Here is a 21,956-nt window from a genome sequence, read left to right on the forward strand (position 1 = left end):
GCAATTCATCTCTGACTTGCAACTATGATTTGGAATAATGATAAATCCAAGCACCAGGAAGATCTCTGGAAATTAAGTACAGAGATGGTTTTGTAAACAGGCAAGAACTAATGGAACATCATAGAAATCGCAAGTTTTTCTCACAATGTACAGTTACGTCATCTCTGAATCCATCTGATTTTAGCTTCCACTTTCTTGACGGAGTTCTCTTAGTTTTGTTCCATTCTTTTGCATTTTTGTCTTGGTTGTTCATTCGTGTCCATTTATGTATTTTTTTTTTTCTGAATATCTGTTCTTATCAGAATCATTCTGGTTGATCTGAGAATACAGATGATGTCCATAATGAAGCATACCATATATAAATTAACTGCGTTTTTTCACACATTTTGTATGTTTTCTCTATAGATTCTAGATTCAATTAGGTCATTGTTTTGTGTAAATTAAATAAATTTACATTTATTTGCATTTACATTTAAGGTTCTTTAGAAACCTTGGCTAGAGAATTGGAAACTTGATGAATATCATCAATTATTCAAGGAATAAAAATCACTGGATCTTTATAGTCATTCCCACGCACATAGTTTCTTTGAATAAATAATAAAAGTATTTAATCCATAGCACACAAAAGCATGTGAAGATGGGAATAAGATTAAAACCTAGTTCCTCTTAATAGCCTCTGCTTTCCTCTTTCAGGAGATGCAGGACATTCCCTCTAGGAAGCACAAGACAGGTAGGAAAGGGAAAGAAGTGCATATTAAAACATTTTCTACTCTAAGTATGTAAGTGATCATCAATATTCCAGCTGTTTCAAAACATATAAGTATTCAACTTAAACAACTTTCAAATTTAATAAGCTTTTTATACATGTAGGTAGGTCTGTCTGTCTATCTATCTATCTATCTGTCAATTCATCCCCAATTTAAGCCTAATTTTCCTTCAGTTTTTAGTAAAGATGAGTAGACCTACTTACCTACCTATCACTCAATCAAATAATCATAATCCTTTCTCTTCTCAGAGATCCTCATCTATATGCATTTTCCCTGAATACTTTCTTCAGAGGAAATTCTCTTCAATGTGCGTTTTCTAACTTTCATGATAAAAAATGGAGTAAAGCTTTTAAATACAGTTATGTGCAGAAACTATATGTTAAAGGAGACATGGACAGTGAATGTAATACCTTTCTGTATTTTTTCTCTTTGATGTAGATAAATTTCTGTGAGATAACCTCCACAGAATGTGAATTCAGAGATACTCTTTTCCATCAACTCTAGAAAGCTCTAATAGAAACCTCAAACGGACACTTGATTTGGAAAACTTCTTGAATAAATTGAGTGCTCTATTGAGCAGTTAACATAAAACCAACATAGCAATCATAGAAACAATGACTTGGCCTGTAGTAAGCTCACAATAATCATAGTTTTAGAGATAATGTAGCTTCATCATTGTGAGAAAAACCTGAAGTTCTCACTGATGGGCAAATAATGACTTCCTATCGTCTCTCTATTTCATTTGTAGAGACCCTGTGGGTTTTCAGATCTGTCACTATTTCCAAAGCAAAAGACCGATTATTTCATCTGAGGAAGAGATTAAATGGTGAATCCTACTCAAAGAATGAATGGTTTTAAATGCGGAAAGATTATTATTATTGCACCTGATATTCAGACCAGACAGTATAATTGAGAAGACCCTGCAAATAAGTGAAGGATGGAAAAAGACAGTATTTAATCATTTTAAATTAGGCTAATTTTCCAAGACTACATAAATTTGAGTTCAGGAATCTGTAATCCCTTGACTAGATGAAATTTGAACCACTATGACTAATCTTTAAAGAATCATGGAGTATGATCAAAGTACCAGAATATTTTGTGTTCCCTGTTGCTATTCAACTAAATGTGCTAAAGAGTGCCATACAGCAGGAATATGGATGTAGCGAGTGAATTTTGGAGGCTGAGTCCTTACCTCTGCAAAGTAAGATACTCAGTTTTATTTGTTCACTGAAGAGAGACTTGTAGGTGAGATATGAATTCATGCTACATAATATCTGAGAGATAAATCACAAAATTGAGTTTTATTGTTAATTAAATTGGGAGTTGCCTATTGCCTCACTGGTAGTGATAATTTATACAGAAGATAGCTTTCAAACGGATGGATTTTTTTTAAAGATTAATTAACATGAAAAACTGTCTAGTACACAGCAAATCAGGAAAAAAGATATTAGGAAATTGAAATATAAGCATCCATCAATTTTAAATTGATATGTGAATTGTTGCACTAATGAACATATTCTCTTTTGATAATGTCTATTAGTAAAAATTAGAGTACTTACTATCCTTGATAACATTTCTAAATCTTTACCATGCTATACTGAATATGGTGACTAATTCTATTTCAACTTATCTAACAGCCTTGACTACTCAAATATATTCTCTTTTTTTGTGGAGGGGAGGGTGAGGCAAAGCAAAACATTTGCGTCTTTAATAAAGTATGTGAGAAAGTAAAATCTTATCGATTATATTGTAACTCATCCCATAGTTTAGCCTTTTCTTGGGAAGGTTTCCAAAAATAGGTACTATTTCTATCCTCTCATATACATTATTTCCCAGTCAAAGTGGTACTGTTTTAGGTGTTCCTGTTATATACAAGTATTCTTTTTCTGAACTCTAGATGGTTTCTCTTTAATTATCAGTCTTTAAAGTCTATCAAAAGGCAACAGTTTGGAAAATATGTATAAAACTATTTTAGATAGTCAAAAATCATTTGTTTTTAGACTTTTATTCTCTTCCAAAATGTTTGTTTTCGTGTAGATACAGCACGTGGGACTCCAAAAATTTTATGATATATCGAAATATCAGGAAATGACTGTTACCCACCAGTCCAGGGGCTTTAATCCAGGAGCACTACCCAGTCATCAAATACGTACATTTAACACAATGTTCTGTCTTGGGAAGCAGGTTGTCTTTCTAACATTTCTCCTTCTCAATACTTTATTCAGAGTCAATAGCGTACCATTTGGTTGCTGTTGAATATAACATTGGTCTACCTGCATGTGCCTTTCATAACCGTGTCACAGTATGGTTATATTTTATTCATTGAAATTCTGCAGATTTCCTTGTAGGAAAAGCAGCAAGAGTATGAGAAGAACCATACTTCCCAGAGAACTGTGCATATTTTACTCCCTGGAAGCATGGAAGGATATAGGATATTGGTACTGAGCTACCAGAATATTTCACCATCCTATTGCTATAGAATAGCTGAATGAGGGAGTGGAAAATACCTCTAAAAGAAAGGTGGTCCAGAGTGCTGGGAAGAGCAGGAGGGAGATGTGGGAATATTGTTGCAGTGGAGGTCCTATGGTGGATTTAGTGTGTTGAAGCTGTGAAGTCATTGAGCAGTTGAGGTTAGGAAACTATACTGAGAAAGATGACAAAAGCTGATTTTAAGGAGTTTCAAGATGTATATATATTGTTAAAAGAGTGCTATGAGGTTTTTGACTGTTGATTATATTTTAGTTACTGGACATATTTTTATGTATGAGATACTAAAAAGAGAATAGACTATTTCAAACACCTGTTTTATATAGGTTATATTTATAAACCCTCTTTATGTTTTTGAAATTGCTGTTTTTCCATAACTATTATGTAACAACTTGAAGTTACTTCTGACACTCATCATATTTGTTCAGCCATCGAAAATCCTAGTTCAATTATCACATACATAGGTTCTATTCCTAAATATTATAGAGACTGTGGTTTTAGAGCTTGAGAGGATATTGTTGAAATTGCACATAAAGGTAGTACTGTCAAGTGTGAGAGGTTTCAGTCTCAGAGGCATAAATAAGAGGAATTTATTGAGTTTCTACTGATAAGCCAGTTTCTACCATAAGTGCTATAGAAAATGAACAACAAAAACAAATATATATGTATATAAATATATTATACCCCTCAAAAGGCTTTTGGTCAAAATGGGGAACTAATTTTTTAAATCCTTTATTAAAATTTAGAAAAAAGGAAAAAAAAAACTATTGAGGCAGAATAAATGAGCCCTGGTTAATTTTGGACCTGATATAATATGATTGCACAGTTACTTCCAGCCATATTTGGGGAATTTACCTGATCCAAGATTCATTTCTTGGTTTAACTTAACAAAAGAAAAGAGGAATTTGTGGGGATACCAATGCCATTCCATTCAAATGCGGGATGGACAGACAAGAATTAAGTTAGAAAGAAAGGAAGGAAAGGAGGGAGGAAATTAAAAAGAAAAAAAATCTGAAGTTTTACATTTTCAGGCATGGAAATTATTTGGAATAGAACTAGACAGGAAAGGACACAGAACAACATTTTGGTGTTATAGGTCAGCTTCCCGATAAGAAATGTCCTCCATGTTTTCAAGAGACATTGGACCAGTGATTAGGAACAGAATGGTACACAAGTTTTATTGAAGTGCTGTAGTGAGGGACTGTAAGTGAATTTTTTAAGCAAAAAAATCTTGAATAAAGATTTAGATCTGGAGGATTATTGTTAATTTTATGTCTCATCCATTAGACTGTGAAAGCATTAAAGCAACATGTTTCGTATTTTACATAATATCTAATAGATTATAAATAATTCAATGCAAATTCACAATTATCTTATTCCATTGGTTCTAAGATGCATATTTTTTCACATGGAATCAACAAAAACTGTATCTTACAATATGTCATGTCATATTTTAATAGAAGTATTTATGATAAATAAGATAATGGTGAATCTTACAATCAATCATTCATGCCTCAGATTCAATGAAATTCTGTACTTTAAATAATCTCAAGCCTCAAACTTAAGGCTTCTGTTGGTTCTCAAAGAGATAAATAAAATATTCAAGAGACCAACTTCTGCCTACTCACAGATAAGCTCTTTTATGGAAACCAAGTTTGGTCTTAAGATTTAATTGACTCTGATTTATCAAGATTAATGATAAGGCAACTCTGTCTGAAAAATATGATGTGAGGGATCAGCACAAAAACCAAATATTCATTTTGGACATAGTAAGGCTAAGGAAAATTAATTAACTAAACAGCTTGCTTTGAATTCACTTTTCGTACAGACTGCTTGGCATTTTCTGGATTTCACAATAAAATTTAGAAAGAATTATTTAAAAACTCTGGTCATTTTAAATGGAGAAGGAAGTGCTCAGGGGATATAGTCAAATGTATTTTCTAAACTGTCCATCACCAGAGTGTGACATGTATCAGTGAGTTCGGAATATAAAACCTCTACAATAGCTAAAGCAGTAAAAGCAAACACAAGGAAAATGGTAACAAATAGTTCATAGTTTCAGATCTATTGTCCTTGTTCCACCATTGCTTCCAATGGCCAATGAGGGAAATAAGGCTAAGCATCATGATCTTTTACTATGGGGATCAGTAACAGGCTCTCTAGAGAAACCCTTTTCTCTTTCCCTCAGTTTATTATTGACACCCAATTGTTTTTGTCACAATTCTGCTTCATATACCTTCTCTAAGGCATGTGCCTTCTGTCACTTTTTTTTTCTTTTTCTCAGTCATGATAATAATGTAAGGGAGTTGGTAGTTTTGAGATATAGCATTTAAGTGTTGTTATCTACCCAACATGGGGAACTAGGTCTCGGTTTTCTAATAGGAAATAGATCTAAATGTTATGTGATAGATGGATGGATAGATGGATGTGTACATAGATAGATGATAGATAGATAGATAGATAGATAAATAGATGGATACGTAGAGATAATCCAACTCCTTTCAGATGTTTGCTGGACATATATTTTGTCTAAAATCTATATTGCAAAGTAAAATACAACAGAGAGTAAATAATTAATGCAATCGTTTCCTATACTAAATTCCATATTTAACCACTTATCTATAATATCTTGTCCAATTTTATTTTTCTCCATTAGTTTCTGTAACACAAAGTCAGACATTGTTTTAAAGAGAATGTCCTTACATTTAATTCCCTACTATGACCCCAAAATACTGTTTTATTTTGTATTGGAATTCTACTCCTTAGAATTGTTTTTGTTTTTGAGTTTGTAAAGTGATATCTATTTTTTAGTAAGTTGATGTGATTGATTTTTTTGCATGTTTTTTTTTTTTGTGACAGGTGGGAGATGTTGGATTCAGAAATGTTGTACCTTGGTGATTAAATTGCATACTTTTTATTTGAAAAATACAATTTTCCATTTGTATTGCTATTTCCTGCAGAAGCAAGAGTTTTTTCTTTTTAAAATTTCCTAAACTCAATGCTTTAATATCCCCAATGCTTTTCAAAAAAGTAGACTGACTATAAAAATGGTTTTTTGATAGCCTATGGAAATAAAAATATCAACACTATGAGATACACAGAATACTTAGTATGTACTATGCCGAACATCCTCCAATACTTCATATACATTTTTATTTTTAATCTTCTCATATTGACATGAGACAATTAAAACGAAAGTTGGGTAAGATATAAATGTGAGAAAGAGATACTGGGCAAACAAAAACAGTGCACTGAATTGTTTTGTTGTTGTCTGTTTAATTTTTTATTGGTAAAATTCCAAATAATGACAAAGGATGACACTTATCGCCCAGCTCCAGCAATTACTAGCACTGTTAATATATCTCATTCATTTCACTCGCCCCATCTCCTGGCAAAGATTATTTTGCAGCATATCCCGAACATATGTAATTTTAAATAAAACTATTTCAGTATTTATATTTAGAGGATAAAATATTATTCCAGTGCACTGTTATTGAAACATATTATACATGCAAAAAATTACACAGTGTAATTTACTGCAGTGAAGTTTCTAAAGTAAGCAACTGTGTCACCACAAGCCCAGTAAATAATGGAATTGTTGCCCCCTTTTCAGAAATCCACCTCTCCCAATCACTAAATCTCCCTCCAAGGGACAATTGATGCTGAGCACCATTATGGATTTTGCTAGTTTTGAACAACATTATACATGGAATTATATAGCATGCCTCTTTATTGTGAGGCTTATGTTTTTCGCCATTATACTTGAAATTCATCCACGCACCTATTGTCACCTTTGTTTATTCTCATTGTTCTCATGAGAACATGCTCATACAGTATTCCCTTGTATGAGTATCCTCTATTTACTTTTCTACTTTATTTTTTATGGGCATTTGAATTGTTTACAATTCGGAGCTAAAGCATTCATGCACATGATATTTTGGTGCACATATGTACATATGGCTATTGGATATATACATCCGAATTTTAAGAGGAAACACTGAGTCAGAGGATATGTAAATGTTTAGAGCAGCATATATTGTCAAAGAATTTCCAAAGTAATTAGGTAAAATTACTCCCACCAACAGTATAATAAATTTGCATTTACTTCACCTTCTACGAAAAATCTCTGTGTTTTCACTCATTAATTTGAGTCAAGCTGGTGGACATATAGTAAAGTTTTATTGGTATTTTAATTAGTATTTACCTGATATCTGTTAAGAATGTTAATTTTTCGCATGTTTATTGTTCATTAGGATGTACTCTTTTCAATGAATTTTCTATTCAAGTTTTTTTTCTGTCTCTTCCTTACTTACAAAGGAGTTCTTTGTATTTTCTGGTCATGAACTCTTTGTTGAATATATATACTACAGATATCTCTACCTATTTTGTAACTTGCATTTTACACTTTCTTATTAGTATCAATGGATGCATTTCTTTTTTTTTTTATTGTAGCCCAATTTTTCAATCTTTTCCTTTTTGTTTTGCAATCTGTATGCCCTGTTTAAAAAATCTTTGCTTACTGTGATATCAGGAAGATATTCTCTTATGGTTTCTTCTAGAAACATTATCTTATTAACAATGTACAATGAAATTTAATTTTAAGCAAGCTATGATAGAATCAACATTGTATTTTTTCTGATTGGGATATTTAATTAACCCAGTACAATTTATTGACAATTTCTTCGTATCCCCATTGCACTATAGTCTTGCTGTTTTATGAATAAAATGACTATGTCTTTGGGGTTTGTTCCTGAACTGGAACAACAGTTGTATAAACACATATATACAATTCAATTGGTATAATTTTCTACTCTCTAGTCAGTTTTACACTATTTCAATTTCTATAGCTTTTTAATGAAGTTTTGGAAGCTGTAGTATAAGTCTTCCAACTTCTTTAAGATACTTTTTTCTATGCTAGGCCATCTATATGTTCATATGTATTTTAGAGTCATATTATACATTTCCACAATAAGAAAAGCCGAAATAAATTTGGGAAAATTTGGCACCTTCGCTTTATTGACTCTGTGGCTCAAACAAAATATCTGAAGAGTAAACTGAGACCTGCTTTCCTTTTACATTCAATTTCTACCTTCTCTTGCTATCGGCAGTTCTTTAAGCTATTTATTTTTTGTGCTTGTGATGTTCTTTAACTTTCATATTTGCATTTATCTTTACATTGTATGTATTTTCCAATAGTTGTGTCAAATCTTTTGTGGAAAAAAAAAGCATAAACTCTATAAGTGACTGACTTTCCAGGCAGGTGTCCAAGCTGTTCATTCTCTCATGCACAGGATGCACTTCAAAAATCCAAATTTATATATCTGAGGCTTGTTGAAATTTTCAATAACACAGAACATGGCCATCTGCATGGCAGATGTGCCCTGGAAATTGTGAATAATAATGTAAGGGGTAACAGATTATAATAGACACACTGACTGTTATGTGAGGATTTTCAACCCCCACATAATATTCAGAAATTCACAAAGCATTAATTAATTAATTAATTAAAATTAAAATAAGTAACTTTAAAATCAGAAGTGGGTAATGTTTGTGTGTGTAAACACATATATACATATTCCTATTGGGTATATACATGAAGGAAATGAAATAGAACACTGAAATCTGCTTTTTTTAAAAAAAGATATTTCAACTCTCTTTTGCTTGTTTGCATCTATTATAGGCTTTTCTATTAAAGTTTTTTTATTCTTTTCAGACCTCCACTATCAGCACAGAAAGCCTTATCTTTTTACTCTTGTTATTTCTTTTATGTTAGCTTTAAACATTTTCAACTCTAGATTAGATCTGAACAGGTTCTCCATTAGTTCATGGATAAATCCATGCAGCCCAATTACTGATCCATTTCAGCATTCCACTTTTTTGGGTGAATACATCTGTGAGTGAATACATGTTTTTTTTTCTGGTAGCATAAATGATCAGAAAGAATTTGAGCTAAGATGTTTGGTATACACATATAACCATGGAAAAGAGCAAAACTCACTAGTCTGAGCAGACACCAAACCAATATACTTGTCTTTAACAGTGTGTCCTGTCCAAGTTCATTTGTCCTCCAGTATCAACTAAATACTATATTCTCTAGCCTATGGGGGGAAAATGCATTTTTAGTGAAATCGCAGACAGAGATGGAACCATGAAGAACATAGGATGATGAAATCTATTATGATTATGCTAATACTTTCCACTTAATTTTCAAGGAAACTGAAAAATAATTGTAAAACCCCTTTTAAAAAAGAGCTTAAAATTCCATTTAGAGAACCATACAAAATCTCCATAAGGTATCAATCTTTAAACCATATGCTTTTTTCTCTCTTCCCATAGTTAGGCAATCACGCTATTTTATTTTCCAAGTATATTTATTTTCAAGTATATCACTGGTAGAATTTATTATGAAATCATATTTCTACTTGCAGTTTAAAAGAGTAGTAAAAATATGGTTATATAAATTCTGTGGTGGAAAATTATGGGGAATCATACAAATAAACTCAAATCCTAAATGAGGGTGATTCAATGGAATTATCTTTTGGATTATGCTTCCATTGCAACTGTAAACAAAAGGATAGCAAGCCCTTCTTCCTGTAAAATAATGTCACCCGCTTTGGACATTGTCATCAAACGTCTCAGTTTCTCATCTGCTAAGTCAAATACCATACGATGGCTTAAATAATGGGAATGGTTTTGAGCCTAGGATATGTCCAAGATTGAGGTCTCAGCAATGCGATGCTTTCTCCCCATCCTGGGGCTCACTGCTTGATTCCTTGTCTTTCTTGTCAGTGGCATAGCACATGGCAATGCACAAGGCAATGTCGTTTCCTTTCTCTTCTGAGTTCTGTTGACTTCCAGCTTTTATTCACTGGCTTATTTCTTCATAAAGCTTTTGATAATAGGATTAAGGCCCAACCTCATTCAATTGGACCACATCCTAACTAAAAATAATATCTTCGAAAGTATACAACGGGTTCACATGCATAGGAATTCATTAGGATTAAGAACATGTTTCTTTCTAGGGTGCAGAATTCAACCAACCACACTGAGTGTAATTTTTTAAAAGACAATTAAAGAAATACAACGTAAGGTATTTTTTAAATGACTAAACATTTGTAAATCTTCCTATTTAAAAATATGTTTCTACATGTTAAAAAAAAATGTACTAAAATCTTGAGGCATGAATTACTGGGTCAGTGGTAAAGAAGAAAAACATTAACTGATGATATTATATAAAACAATAAGGCACATAACCTTAGCTATAAAAATTGTAATTATTTTTATAATAATAATTAATATAATTTAAATATAATAATAATTAATATAAAAATATAATAATTGCTAAAGTATTAATTTAAATATTTGTACAGCTAGAGAAAATTATGGAACTATTTTGCAGCCTGGGTCTCTGAATTTGCAAATATGTCTTTGATTTTCAAATATTATACTGTAAGAAGTAAGATCTTCAAATTATGTTGCAAGTAACTTCTGTCAAATAATATTTTTTTCTGGAAATTTAATCTTGAATAAGACTGTAAAAACTTAGAAAATGTTGTTTAGATTTGGAGAATGTTATGCTTTTATTTTCTTCTTAAGTAAAATAGTTCCTTTCTCCTAACAGTTGTCATTGTACTACTTAGCCAAATCATTAGGATGGTTTCATTTACATCTTGAATTCCTGAACTCAAAGACCAAATTCTTTCTTTCCTTTTTTTTTCTTTTACATGTATTGATAACATTTCAAAATTTATGTATTGTCAAAATGAATTCATATTACCAAACCAGCATTAAATTTTACATAATTTAAATTTCTAAAACTGATGATGTGCATTTAAAATACAGTATTTTCATATTCTCTTTTTTGAGTTTTTAATTAATATATGTGACATATAATCACTGATGTAGGTTATAGTTCTTCGTAATGGAGATAGATATTCTATCAAAATATTTTTATTCTCCAATTAAAAAAACTGTTAAAAACAAAAATAAAATTGATCATATTAATGAGTTTATCTTTTAAATAGCATTGGCTTCATATTTTATTATAGAAAAAAATTCATGGGATCAGGCCCCACTGACACTGAGAGGCACGTGCTCCCCAGTCTGCCACCATTCTGATCAGGCTTGGGTCCTTCATTTATATTAACTGATGGGTCCCTATAGGCTTTTGGATTTGTAGCCCCTGAAATTAGAAGTTCATGAGATAACCTTTTTTTTTTTCTCCGACGCTTTCTCCAAAATGAACCCCATTCAAAATTTAACAAAACAAATCTCAGAACAAAATTTAAAAGCCTCTGCTCTACAGAGGCACATAACCTATTAAACTGTATTTATGCAGCGAGACAATGCCATGATTAAGGAAGTAAAATATAAATTGCAAGCTCATCAAAATAGTCGTGGCAATCTGATTTGGGTTGGAGAATGCTATACTGGGGAATGCTTTAGGAGAAGAAAATACCTAAGTTAGAACTTGACTAACAGGTAGGATTCCAGGTTAACCTTGAGAACAGGAAGGAAAGATTGAGAAAAATATTTCTGGGTGTAGGAAAAGATTGTGCAAAGACTACCAAGTAAGAGAAAATAGCAGTGATTCTGCGGAGGAGCTCAATAAGAAATAAGGCTGGAACTATGGACGAAATATCAAGTCATGGCCATTTATGCAACATTAAATTGTTTTGTTTCATAATTCTAAATGAAACAATGTGTCCATCTCTCCTGTCCATGGCTTTTTCTACTCAGCCAAAATTACAATCCCTAAAGAAACCCCCAGCATTCTCTCTCCTCTGATACACAAGGCATCTCTTGTGCCCCAATTCTTCTCTTCCTCAAACTTGCCATTTGCATATTATTACCAGCCTAGATTTCTTTGCTCTCTCTGAAAGCAGTTTTGAATTGAAAATAAAGAAAGTAATTTCCTCATAGCAGTTAAATTCTAGGGTGTAGATAACTTAATGCATCAAGTGTTTCAAAGGAGAAACAACAGATGCATTCTCTCCACAGGCGTTAAGATGCCAATGGTTATAATGGGTCCAAATGTGCTCCAGACTGAATCAGGCCCTTCTATTTCTACAACCAAAACAAAGACTGTGAAGTTGGAAATTTCAGGCTTTATAAGAGCTCCTATGGAAGGTTTGCATGTGTTCTTTTGAACCACTTCAGGTTTATGACTGCAGGCTTCTGCTTACTCTCCTCTCTGTAGTAAAGAATGGATTTTGTGTTGGAACACTTCTTCTGCCAGGCAGTTGATGAAATAACAGCTGACCATTTTTATTTTATTTTCCTTTCAGCTCACTCCAGTTGGCACCACAATATTTACAGGATTTTCAGGAGACAATGGAGCTACAGACATAGATGATGGCCCAAATGGACAGATAGAATATGTTATTCAGTATAATCCAGATGATCCAGTACGTAAATACCTACTTGTGGCTTTGCTATGTGGAATAAAATTAATATTTATTTCAACTGATATGTATTATATTTTTCTATTTTAAATTCTCGATTCCATATTTGTAAATATATTATTATTAAGAATTATCTCAATATTGCATTATTGTATGTTAATATTTGTGGTGTAGCTTTTTGTTTGGGTCTGGTTTCTTGTGTGTGGGTTTTTTCTTTTTTTTTTTTTGAGACTAACACTCTAAATACACCAAGCAGTAACTTTTCCTTTCTTCTCCTCCAATCTCCTGAGAGCCTTTAATCTGCTTTCTGCCCTAAGGATTTGCTGTCTCTAGATATTTCACATAACTGACATCATACAATACATGTCCTTATGTGTCTTGCTCTTATCACTCAAATTAATTTTGAAGTTTCACACATAATTATACTGCTGCTTTAAAAACTAATTTGTTAGTGGTATTTGTGGATACATTTTTAATAAATTTCCACTGTGTTTATTGATTCCTAAACATTTTAAATGTAACATTAGAATTGATATAACCAGTGCAACACATATCCTTTATGGAAGTTGCAATCCCACTAAATGGAACCTAAGGTAAAGTAGAGGTCACATCCTCTCCCTTTGGACCCTTTTTTATTTTATTTTATTTTTAATTTTCTTGCATTAGGCTAAGGATTTTGACATTGCTTCTTTAAACTTTGAAATAATTTCTTCCAATGAAATATAAATCAGAATCTTTGGCTACAGCTACAGCTGGAAGCCTTTCCTGTCAAGCTCCCATTTTTCTTTTCCCAAAGTAGCGTCTCAGAATGCTGTCTGTTTTCCTAACCATCGTTTTAAAATCACTTCTCAAGTGAATGCTCTAGTTTAATGCTTCTCTGTTATATTTAATCCAAGGAATGTGAAAGATGGTGAAGTTCATATTATGTCTTTAATTTTAACCTTACATATTTTTATAAAAGCTTTTATAAAAGTAGATCAAAACAAACAGTAACCAGAAATAACTCTTTTGAGCTTGTCAGGACCGAGAGCCTGTAATAGGCTCTATCCCACAAGTTCATTGTGAGAATCAGGTGAAATGTAAATGAATTTTCTCATTGTATTTCCACCAATCAGTTAATTAGTACTAGTATCTTTATTGGATAGGTGAGAAAACAGGCCCACAGGTGAAGTGATTTCCCTGATATTCCAGAGCCACTTCCCAGCTAGAGTCAGGACTCAAATATAGCACAGTTTCACAGGAACATGCGCCCTATTCTTCTCTTGTGTTCTGAGGAAATAGTTGTTGTAACTCTGGCAACATTTTCAATAACAGTTGGAAGAAATAATGTTCTCAAAAGGAAAAAGCCTACGGGAAGAGCAGAGTGAAGGGAAGGGCTTTTGCTTGTTTGTTTTTTCTCTAAATAAAGTAGGTCTGGACATGTTTGTGGACAGAAACAATGTTACAAAAAATGGGGCAATAACGAGAATGTGACAGAGAAGAGGGTGGTAACAGACAGGACTACACTGAAATGGAGGGGAAAGGATGAAAGATACAGGAGGGGAGAAAAGGGCAAGAGAAACACATTTACCTCAGAAGTAGAAACAGACCCTGAATGCAGACTGTATCTCTAAACCATTTATTTTATTTGCAACTTAGGTTTCTTTAAGAATTTATTATATGTGTGCACTGTGTCTGTAGTTTACATTATAAATGTCATTTCCTAATTTTCTCTCCCCAAACTGTAAAAAAGAAACCTCCCAGCAAATATAGAATGGCCAAGCTTTGTATTTTTATGAAAATATTTATTACACTGCATAAAAACAAACCTACGCTAGGTTAAGATATGATATGAATAAAAGGTGCTACTTAGAACTATTTTTAGAAGTTTTGTGAGGCTCAAATGCTTTTTTTGCTGTATAGTAATCCCTTCAGAATATTTTCCCCTTTCAGGGATTTGTGAGCTTTGCATCAAGTGTAATATGTGTCTCTTACTTTCTACTGAAGGGATAAACCTATCAGTCATATGCAGTTCCCAAATTACAAAAAGAGAAATGTACTTTAGCAAGCCAACACTCCAATGGAATAAATGAAATGATACACTGGATATGGTCTTACAGCAGAAAAAAAAGGACATCATGATGCACATAACTTCGGGTATATTGATGGAGAAAGCATTAGCCCAGTCCATCCTTAGCGAGAGCATCCATATTTAACTATCATAAACTTAGATTAAGGCACAGTACCATATGCTTGTAAGATTTATTTGAGAAAAATACCTGAAGATTTTAAGAATCTACCAACTGTTAAATCTCTGGCAATTCTGCATATAGTCATAGTATCATAATGTTTTTCTGCCTATTTCTTAAGTTCAAATGAAAATTATATGTATAATGAGCCTATTATTTAGCCTGACTATATGGCCATCTCTGGTTTTTCTGTAATCACAATTATACTTTCTTTCAAATTAATCTCCCTTTCTTTGTTTGTCAGGCTGCTGACACACAATGAGATGGGAATTTATTGGCTTATCATTTCACAGGCCAGATGTCTAAATCAAGGCATTGGCTAGAAGGTTTGCTTCTTCTCAGGATGGTGTACCATTTTGGCTTGCTGGCAATACTTGGGTTTCTTAGCTTTCCCATCACATGGCCATGTCCTCTCCTTTCTATTCTGGGTTCAGACTAAATTCTGGCTTCTGGCCTCACCCCATGGCTTTCTTTAACTGTAACTGGATTTCTTCTGCTTACAAAGAATGCCAGTAATCAGCATTAATACCAACCTCAATCAGTTCATTTAAATTAACTTCTTCAAATTAACAGCAATGTGGATTAAGATTAAGAACATGCTAAATTGTGGGCATAATCCAATTTACCATATTTGCAATCTGGTAAAGGGTAGAAAGTGTAGATTGGCTGTTTCACTTTAAAAATTCTATTTTTCTTTTTCAATCTGATGCTACATTGTTCATTATCATAAAAAATGTATTATTGGAAATATCATTCTGCCCTTACACATTTTGTTTGGACACAAATTATTTTTAAGAAAAGTTTGAAGCCAATATCTAAAATCAATTTCACAACCATGTCTATGTTTCTCTCTTTTCATAAAACACAGAAATTATGACAACACCGGTTCTGATTTCCAGTAAGATGACAATCAGCTGAAGTTGAGTTAAAACTTTCCCATCAGATCTCAACTCCTACAACTCAGGCTATATAACTATATCCACTTATACCCTGGTCACTTTACTAATTTACATTAGCTGCTTCATCTTTTAGACATTTGCAGGAGTTACTTCTGCCTTAAGGCAATAACATTAATAATTTTAATTAATTCTTTTCAGCATTTTAAACATGGGCCTCTAGTGATTTTTAAATAATTCCATGGAAATTTGAATCATGTTTTCATATTCTCTATGTAATGTGTCATTTTTTTCTGGCTGCCATCAAGATTTTCTTTTAATTATGGGTGTTTAGAAACTTGACTATGGCATGTTAAGGTGCTGTTTTCTTTGAAATTGCAGTTTTTGGGTTTTGCTGAGCTCCTTGAATCTCTAAATTTGTCTTACATAAACTAAAGTGATTTTTTTATAATAGTTCCCTACTCATTTCCCTGACTTTTCTTCTTCTGGCACACCAGTGACAGGCATGTTAGACGTCTTGATGTAGTCTTACAACTCCCTGAGTCTCTGTTCAGTTCTTCTTCCAGGTTTTTTATCTTTTCTACAAATTGAATCTTTTCTACTAATCTATTTTCAAGTTCACTGAATTTTCTACCAAGTCCATTCTGCTCTTTTGCTTATCTAGTGGTCTTTTAAAAAGAGAGATAGTGTATTCTTCAGTTGTAGATTCTCCATATTTTTATAGTTTCTGTTTCTTTGTTGAAAAAATTTCCTATATTTTTATACAGAACATTTCTTTTTTATTTTTACATCCCTGAGTATAGTTATAGTTATGCTAAATGTTTTAAAATTCTTGTCTGTTTTTCCTAATGGTGGTCTTACTTGTTTGTCTCTCCTCTTAAAAATGAAACATAATCCCCAGCTCATTATATATCATGTTGTTTTCTTACACTATCCTGGACATTGTGAGTATTATTTTGCTTAGATTCTGGATTCAATTATACTCCTCTGAAGAGTGCTGAGGTTTTGGTTTGTTTAATTTTATGAAACAATTAACTTGATAGGAGTCAAACTGAAAACTCTTCATCTGGGATGCAGCTCACATCTCAGTTCAGTCTCCCTAAGCTTCTTCCACTACCCTGCCTTCATTGATCTGCTTTTAGTCTGCCCCACACATGGGTAGTTTTGAGATCAACCAAACATTTGGGAATAGTTTATAAATGGAAAATTTTCCTCTCTCTTGGCTTTCTCCTTTACAGTATTTCCCCCTCACTTTTTGCCATCTTTATCTCAAAATCTATCCTCTGGTCCTTCAGACCAGAATGATTTCAGGTTTTCTATCAGAGTTTTAACTTCTCTGCATGGTGTTGAATGCAACCTGCCTTCAGTTTAAAAGTCATAAAACAGAAATCTCACTCTTTTTTTCTTTTCCTATTGTCTACTCCCCTCCAGAAATATGTGTGCTTTGGTTTTCTTTCCAGGAACATCAGGTACTTTTGTTCGTTTGTTTTCATATTTTGTCCAGAATTTATAGTTGCTATCTGTGAAGGGTTGAGTCAAGTAGGAATTATTTGGGCATACTAGAAGCACAGCAAATAATTCTCAATGAGCTCCTTTCTTTAATAAGGCATGTTAGACATCTTGATATAGTTCCACAAGTCCCTGCATCTTTGTTCAATTTTTTTCACTTTTCTGCAAGTTGGATATTTTCTATGGATCTATTTTCAAGTATAGAAAGTATAGCTTTTTTTCAGTATGTCATTAGAAGATTAATTTTCTTATTCATTTTTGTTTATGAACCTTCTGAAGGTTGCAGTCAAGGGGTTGACCAGACTGACTTCTCATATGGAGCCTTAAAAGGAAAAATCCACTTCACTGTTTAGTCAGATTTTTGTGAAAATTCATTACCATGTGATATAGGATAGAGAGTCTTGGCTTCTTGGTGTCTTATTGGCTGGAAGCCACTGACAGCTCTAAGAGACCACCCTCACTTCCTTGCCATATGGACTTTGCCAATATGGCTGCTTATTTCATCAAGTGCGGGGAGAATAGCTAGGGTTGTTCCGCTTGCAAGGCAGAGTCTTATGTAACATAATGTAATTACAGCAGTGACGGTTAATTATCTATGATATATTCTGTTGTTTAGAAGCAAGCCAGAGATCCTGTCTGCATTCAAGCAGAAGGGGTTACATGAAGGTGTGATTTGCTAGTCAGGAGCAGAGTTCAAGAGGCTCCCTTAAGAATCCATGTGCTACACATAATATAATGCCCAATGGTGTTGTTACTTTTCAATGTCACTTAAAGATACTCATTTTGAAAAAGTGTTTGCTTGTTTGAGCCTTTTTTATAAACTTACACAAAATAGAGGAGGTAAAGATTCTTCTGGTCTAAATAGGGAGAAAATTGGAGATAGTCACTTGCATTGTTACGATCTTTCCTACTTGACTTGTGTTTTCTCTAAGACATGAGTGAGAAATTGTAGTAGGAAACATAGAGTGAGGAAAGGCAGGACAGTTTAGTATCCAGAAATTATAAAATTGGAAATACAGCCAAATATTGCATGCTCTTCCTCCACAATAAAGAACTCTTATTAACTATGAGAAAAAATGAAGAAATGTTAAAATGGAATTTTTTTCTCCTGCAACTGGTCTTATTGGAATTCATTTTACCTTCTAAAATAAAATAAGAAGCTACCAAACTGATTTACCAAACTTGAAAGCAAAGCATTGGTGCTGTTTGCCAAAAATCTCTGATTCTTTCTCTTTTTGCCTACATGTTAAGAGTACACTTTTCTTACATGGAGGAAATTATTTGCTCTATTTAATAAACGGTGAGCTCAAAGAAAGAATGATTAAGTCACCATAACCCCTCTCACTTCTCTTGTGTTTGGGGAAAAACACATTGAGGTGAAACATTCGCTAACCTGAGTCTTGAAATGACAAAAATAGAGTCCTTTTGCTGTTGATATTATATATGTAGATATTAATTTGGGGAGTTTCATACCCATAGCTATCCTTTCTTGAGTGATATATTTATTTAAGAAGTAGTAAGTATCTTATCCTTCTATTCCCTCAATTATAAATTAGAAGATGTTGTACTATGTACATTACAGCTATTGTGAAATACTGTTTTTAGGGCCCTCATTCTAATGTAAAATGAAGTAGTTTATAATACACTGTACTAATTTGATTGTTAAAAAATATGTATACTTTGAAGTAGGTCAGAATTTGCCATCACATGCTCTGCAGAAATATTCATTTTTGAGAATGTATCTTATATGGAAAAAATGCATTTATACAGTAGACATCATTGTGATGTTTTAAATCACTTTGTTAGGAAGATGGTTAAGACTATTCATACCATACAATGTCTTATCACACTTATCTTATGCTTTTTTGTAGTGTCAGAGTGAAGGGATGTTTATTCAGCATTTTAAGTGTTTCTACCTAAAGTAAAATAGAAGGAATGGATGACATATCCCTAGTAGCAGTCCCTCTTGGGCTAAAGGAAACAGCACAGCATTTCTATTAAGTATTGCTGCCACTCAGAAAAGCACTGAGGACATTTAAACAGTATGCATGAGCTTCTTTCTTGGAGGTATTAGAGTGCTGTATCAGTGGGTGGTAAATTCTTTTATCAACTCCTCCTGAGTTGATTGTCCTTCTTTGTAATATGCTTGACTCCCTATAGCTTGGTGAGAATTGAGAAAAAATGAGACATAATTTCTCTTCTAATGTGTAAGCATGTAATACATTTGAATTTCCCAAGTCAGGAAGGTAAAAGCACTGTTCAAATGCAAAAGGTTTTAAAAAAATTCGCTATCCTGACATAATTCTGTATATAAGTCAAAATGCATCTTTCAGATGCTATTAAGATATTTCTGGCTAAGCAAAATAGTTATTGCTATTCTTAGATAAGTTACAAAGACTATCGTTGTATAATTAATGCCACTTTATAGGGTTTATTATATCATGAAACTCTTATGATCACATAAAATCATAATATTCTTATTTTACAACTAACAGAGATTTAATTAAGTCATTTTCTGAAGTCCGGCTTTGTATAAAACTTTGAATCCAGATCTTTTCACTCTAAGCCCCTAACCTCTTAATTACTCAACATGTATGCCCCAGTCTTCAACCAGGCACTTCTGAATATAATTTCTTAGGGAACAGGCCAGGAAAATGTTAATTGAGCTGTATTGCACTCTTTAAAGCATCATTACATGAGCATGTATAAGTTTGTGTGAGGGTTGATAGGGGAAAGAGGATGGGAAATTTTGTTTAAACAGAGAACAAAATAATCAGAATGTTGGTACTTTCTACTGGGAACCTGAGTGTGCAGCGAACACATAACCTTGCCCAGCTCTCCATTTCCCATCTCAGCTAGTTAAATCGGGGTAGCTGCTCACTGGGGGCAACCAACATGTAACCGGTGCCCGGCTGGCATTGGTGCCAGCTGAGCTCCTCTCCAAGTTCGTTGGTCCTGAACTAAAAGAATTTATAGACAATAGGGCCAGTAGGATTAAGCAGCAAAGTTTATTAAAAATAGAAGTTTATTAAAAGAGAGAATACACGTTCAAGAGGTTAATGAGTTGTGCCCTAGGGAAGGGCACACACTGAGTGGAGTGAGCTAGCCTGTTTTATAGGAAAGTTTTGTTGGTAGTAGGTTTCTATAGTAACCTTTGAATAGCAGGTATCTTCTGTGTTCTAGGAGGAGACAGCTACCAGAATTCCTGATCTGTTGTCACGTACTTAAATTTGTCTTTGGGCAAACTAGTAGTCTTTATAACCCTATGCTTAAAAATTAAGAATTTGTTTTGGGCTCAGAATTTTACAAGTTTTTTTATCGTTTGGGGAGGCTTAGGGGTTTTAGGGAAATTTTTGTCCCTGGAAATTTGCAGCTAAAGTTTGCAGTTCTGTATTAGTTGCTTTGGAGCTGAATAAGAAATAAGGAATTTGCAGTTGTCTGTTAACTCTTTCAGAGCTGAATAGGAAACCAGGGACTTGCAGTTGTCTGCTTTTATCCTGCTTCAAACATGCAGATTAATCAGCAGCTGAGGGTATATACGCTTGCCTAAGCAGAGATAAGTGTAAGACAGATTCGATTCTACCTTTGGGATTTTGTAATCGAGACTGATTAAGACACAAAGTTGGTGCTGTTCACTGGAATGTGGTGATATAGTAACATGTTCAAAGTGAGCGAACAGGGAATGCCTGGGAGGGGGTGACACAGGAAGAGGGGGAGAGATTGATTTTGAAATCTGTAGGAAAACAATAATAAAAGAATTTACAATCTCTGAAAGACAGAGAAAAAAGCCTTGTTACCTAAATTCCCACCAGTAACCAGCTGTGGTCCTAGTGAGGCGCATTTGTACTTGTACTTGGCTCTTTCCTTAGATCAACAGGAAATACATGCACATATACACACGACCATTCTATATATAATAATATATATATAATCGTCAGAATAAACCTCTCTTCTTTTGAACTGTTTTGATTTTCTAATTCTTAAGCTAAATGGAGGCTATGTAATAATATTTATAAAATATTATATGAGGTAGGGCCCAGCAAAATCTTTCTGTTTATTAGAAAATGATAAATGACCAGAGCTCTTAGCAGAGAACAAATAGGACTAAATATCCCCATACTCCATTTTCACACCATCTCCAACTGTGGGGCCTAATAGCTCCTTACAGACAGGGCTAGCAGAGAGGTATCATTTCATCTAAACTGGCACTAACCCCCCATTCACACGTATTAATGACAAGGGTTATGAGAAGAGAAATGGAAACTCATCTCTGGGGAAACACAGATTTGATAGTGTAAACATCCTTCCCCCCTCTGTGGCCTATGAGAGTGTGCATGTGGTGTGGTCGTTAGACTTACCTGCTACCCTACCCCATCCTTCCATCAGTGATAAAAGCACTTACACCACCCTTCTCCCTCGTGTTACTAACTGGAAGATTGCCCTTTGGCGATCGCTGATTCACTCTCCAGGAAGTGGTGGGCTGGGCCTTTCTTGGTGGAGACTGAATGTTTGGAAGCCGTGGGTGCTAGCAGGTGCAGCCACTTTTGGATTTTCCTTACTAATTTTGTGCAGGGAGAGGTCAACATTTAAATTCCCATCATACAAAGAAAGTTACATCAGTTAATGTTTTCAGAGGTGTCTACAAACCTTAGAAAGGGGGCAAAA

The 21,956-nt window shown here is 33.6% G+C and overlaps 1 protein-coding gene across 1 annotated transcript in view; it reads left to right on the forward strand.

Moving 5' to 3' along the window:
- The window catches only part of PCDH15 (protocadherin related 15), a 1,748,268-nt gene that overhangs the window by 1,195,034 nt on the left and 531,278 nt on the right, over window positions 1-21,956 (forward strand). The window contains exon 8 of the mRNA XM_077125289.1: window positions 12,542-12,661. Within this exon, the coding sequence (XP_076981404.1) occupies window positions 12,542-12,661 (120 nt within the window). The remainder of the gene's footprint in view (window positions 1-12,541; window positions 12,662-21,956) is intronic.

Source organism: Tamandua tetradactyla, chromosome 13, assembly GCF_023851605.1.
Source record: "Tamandua tetradactyla isolate mTamTet1 chromosome 13, mTamTet1.pri, whole genome shotgun sequence".
Classification (NCBI taxonomy): domain Eukaryota; kingdom Metazoa; phylum Chordata; class Mammalia; order Pilosa; family Myrmecophagidae; genus Tamandua; species Tamandua tetradactyla.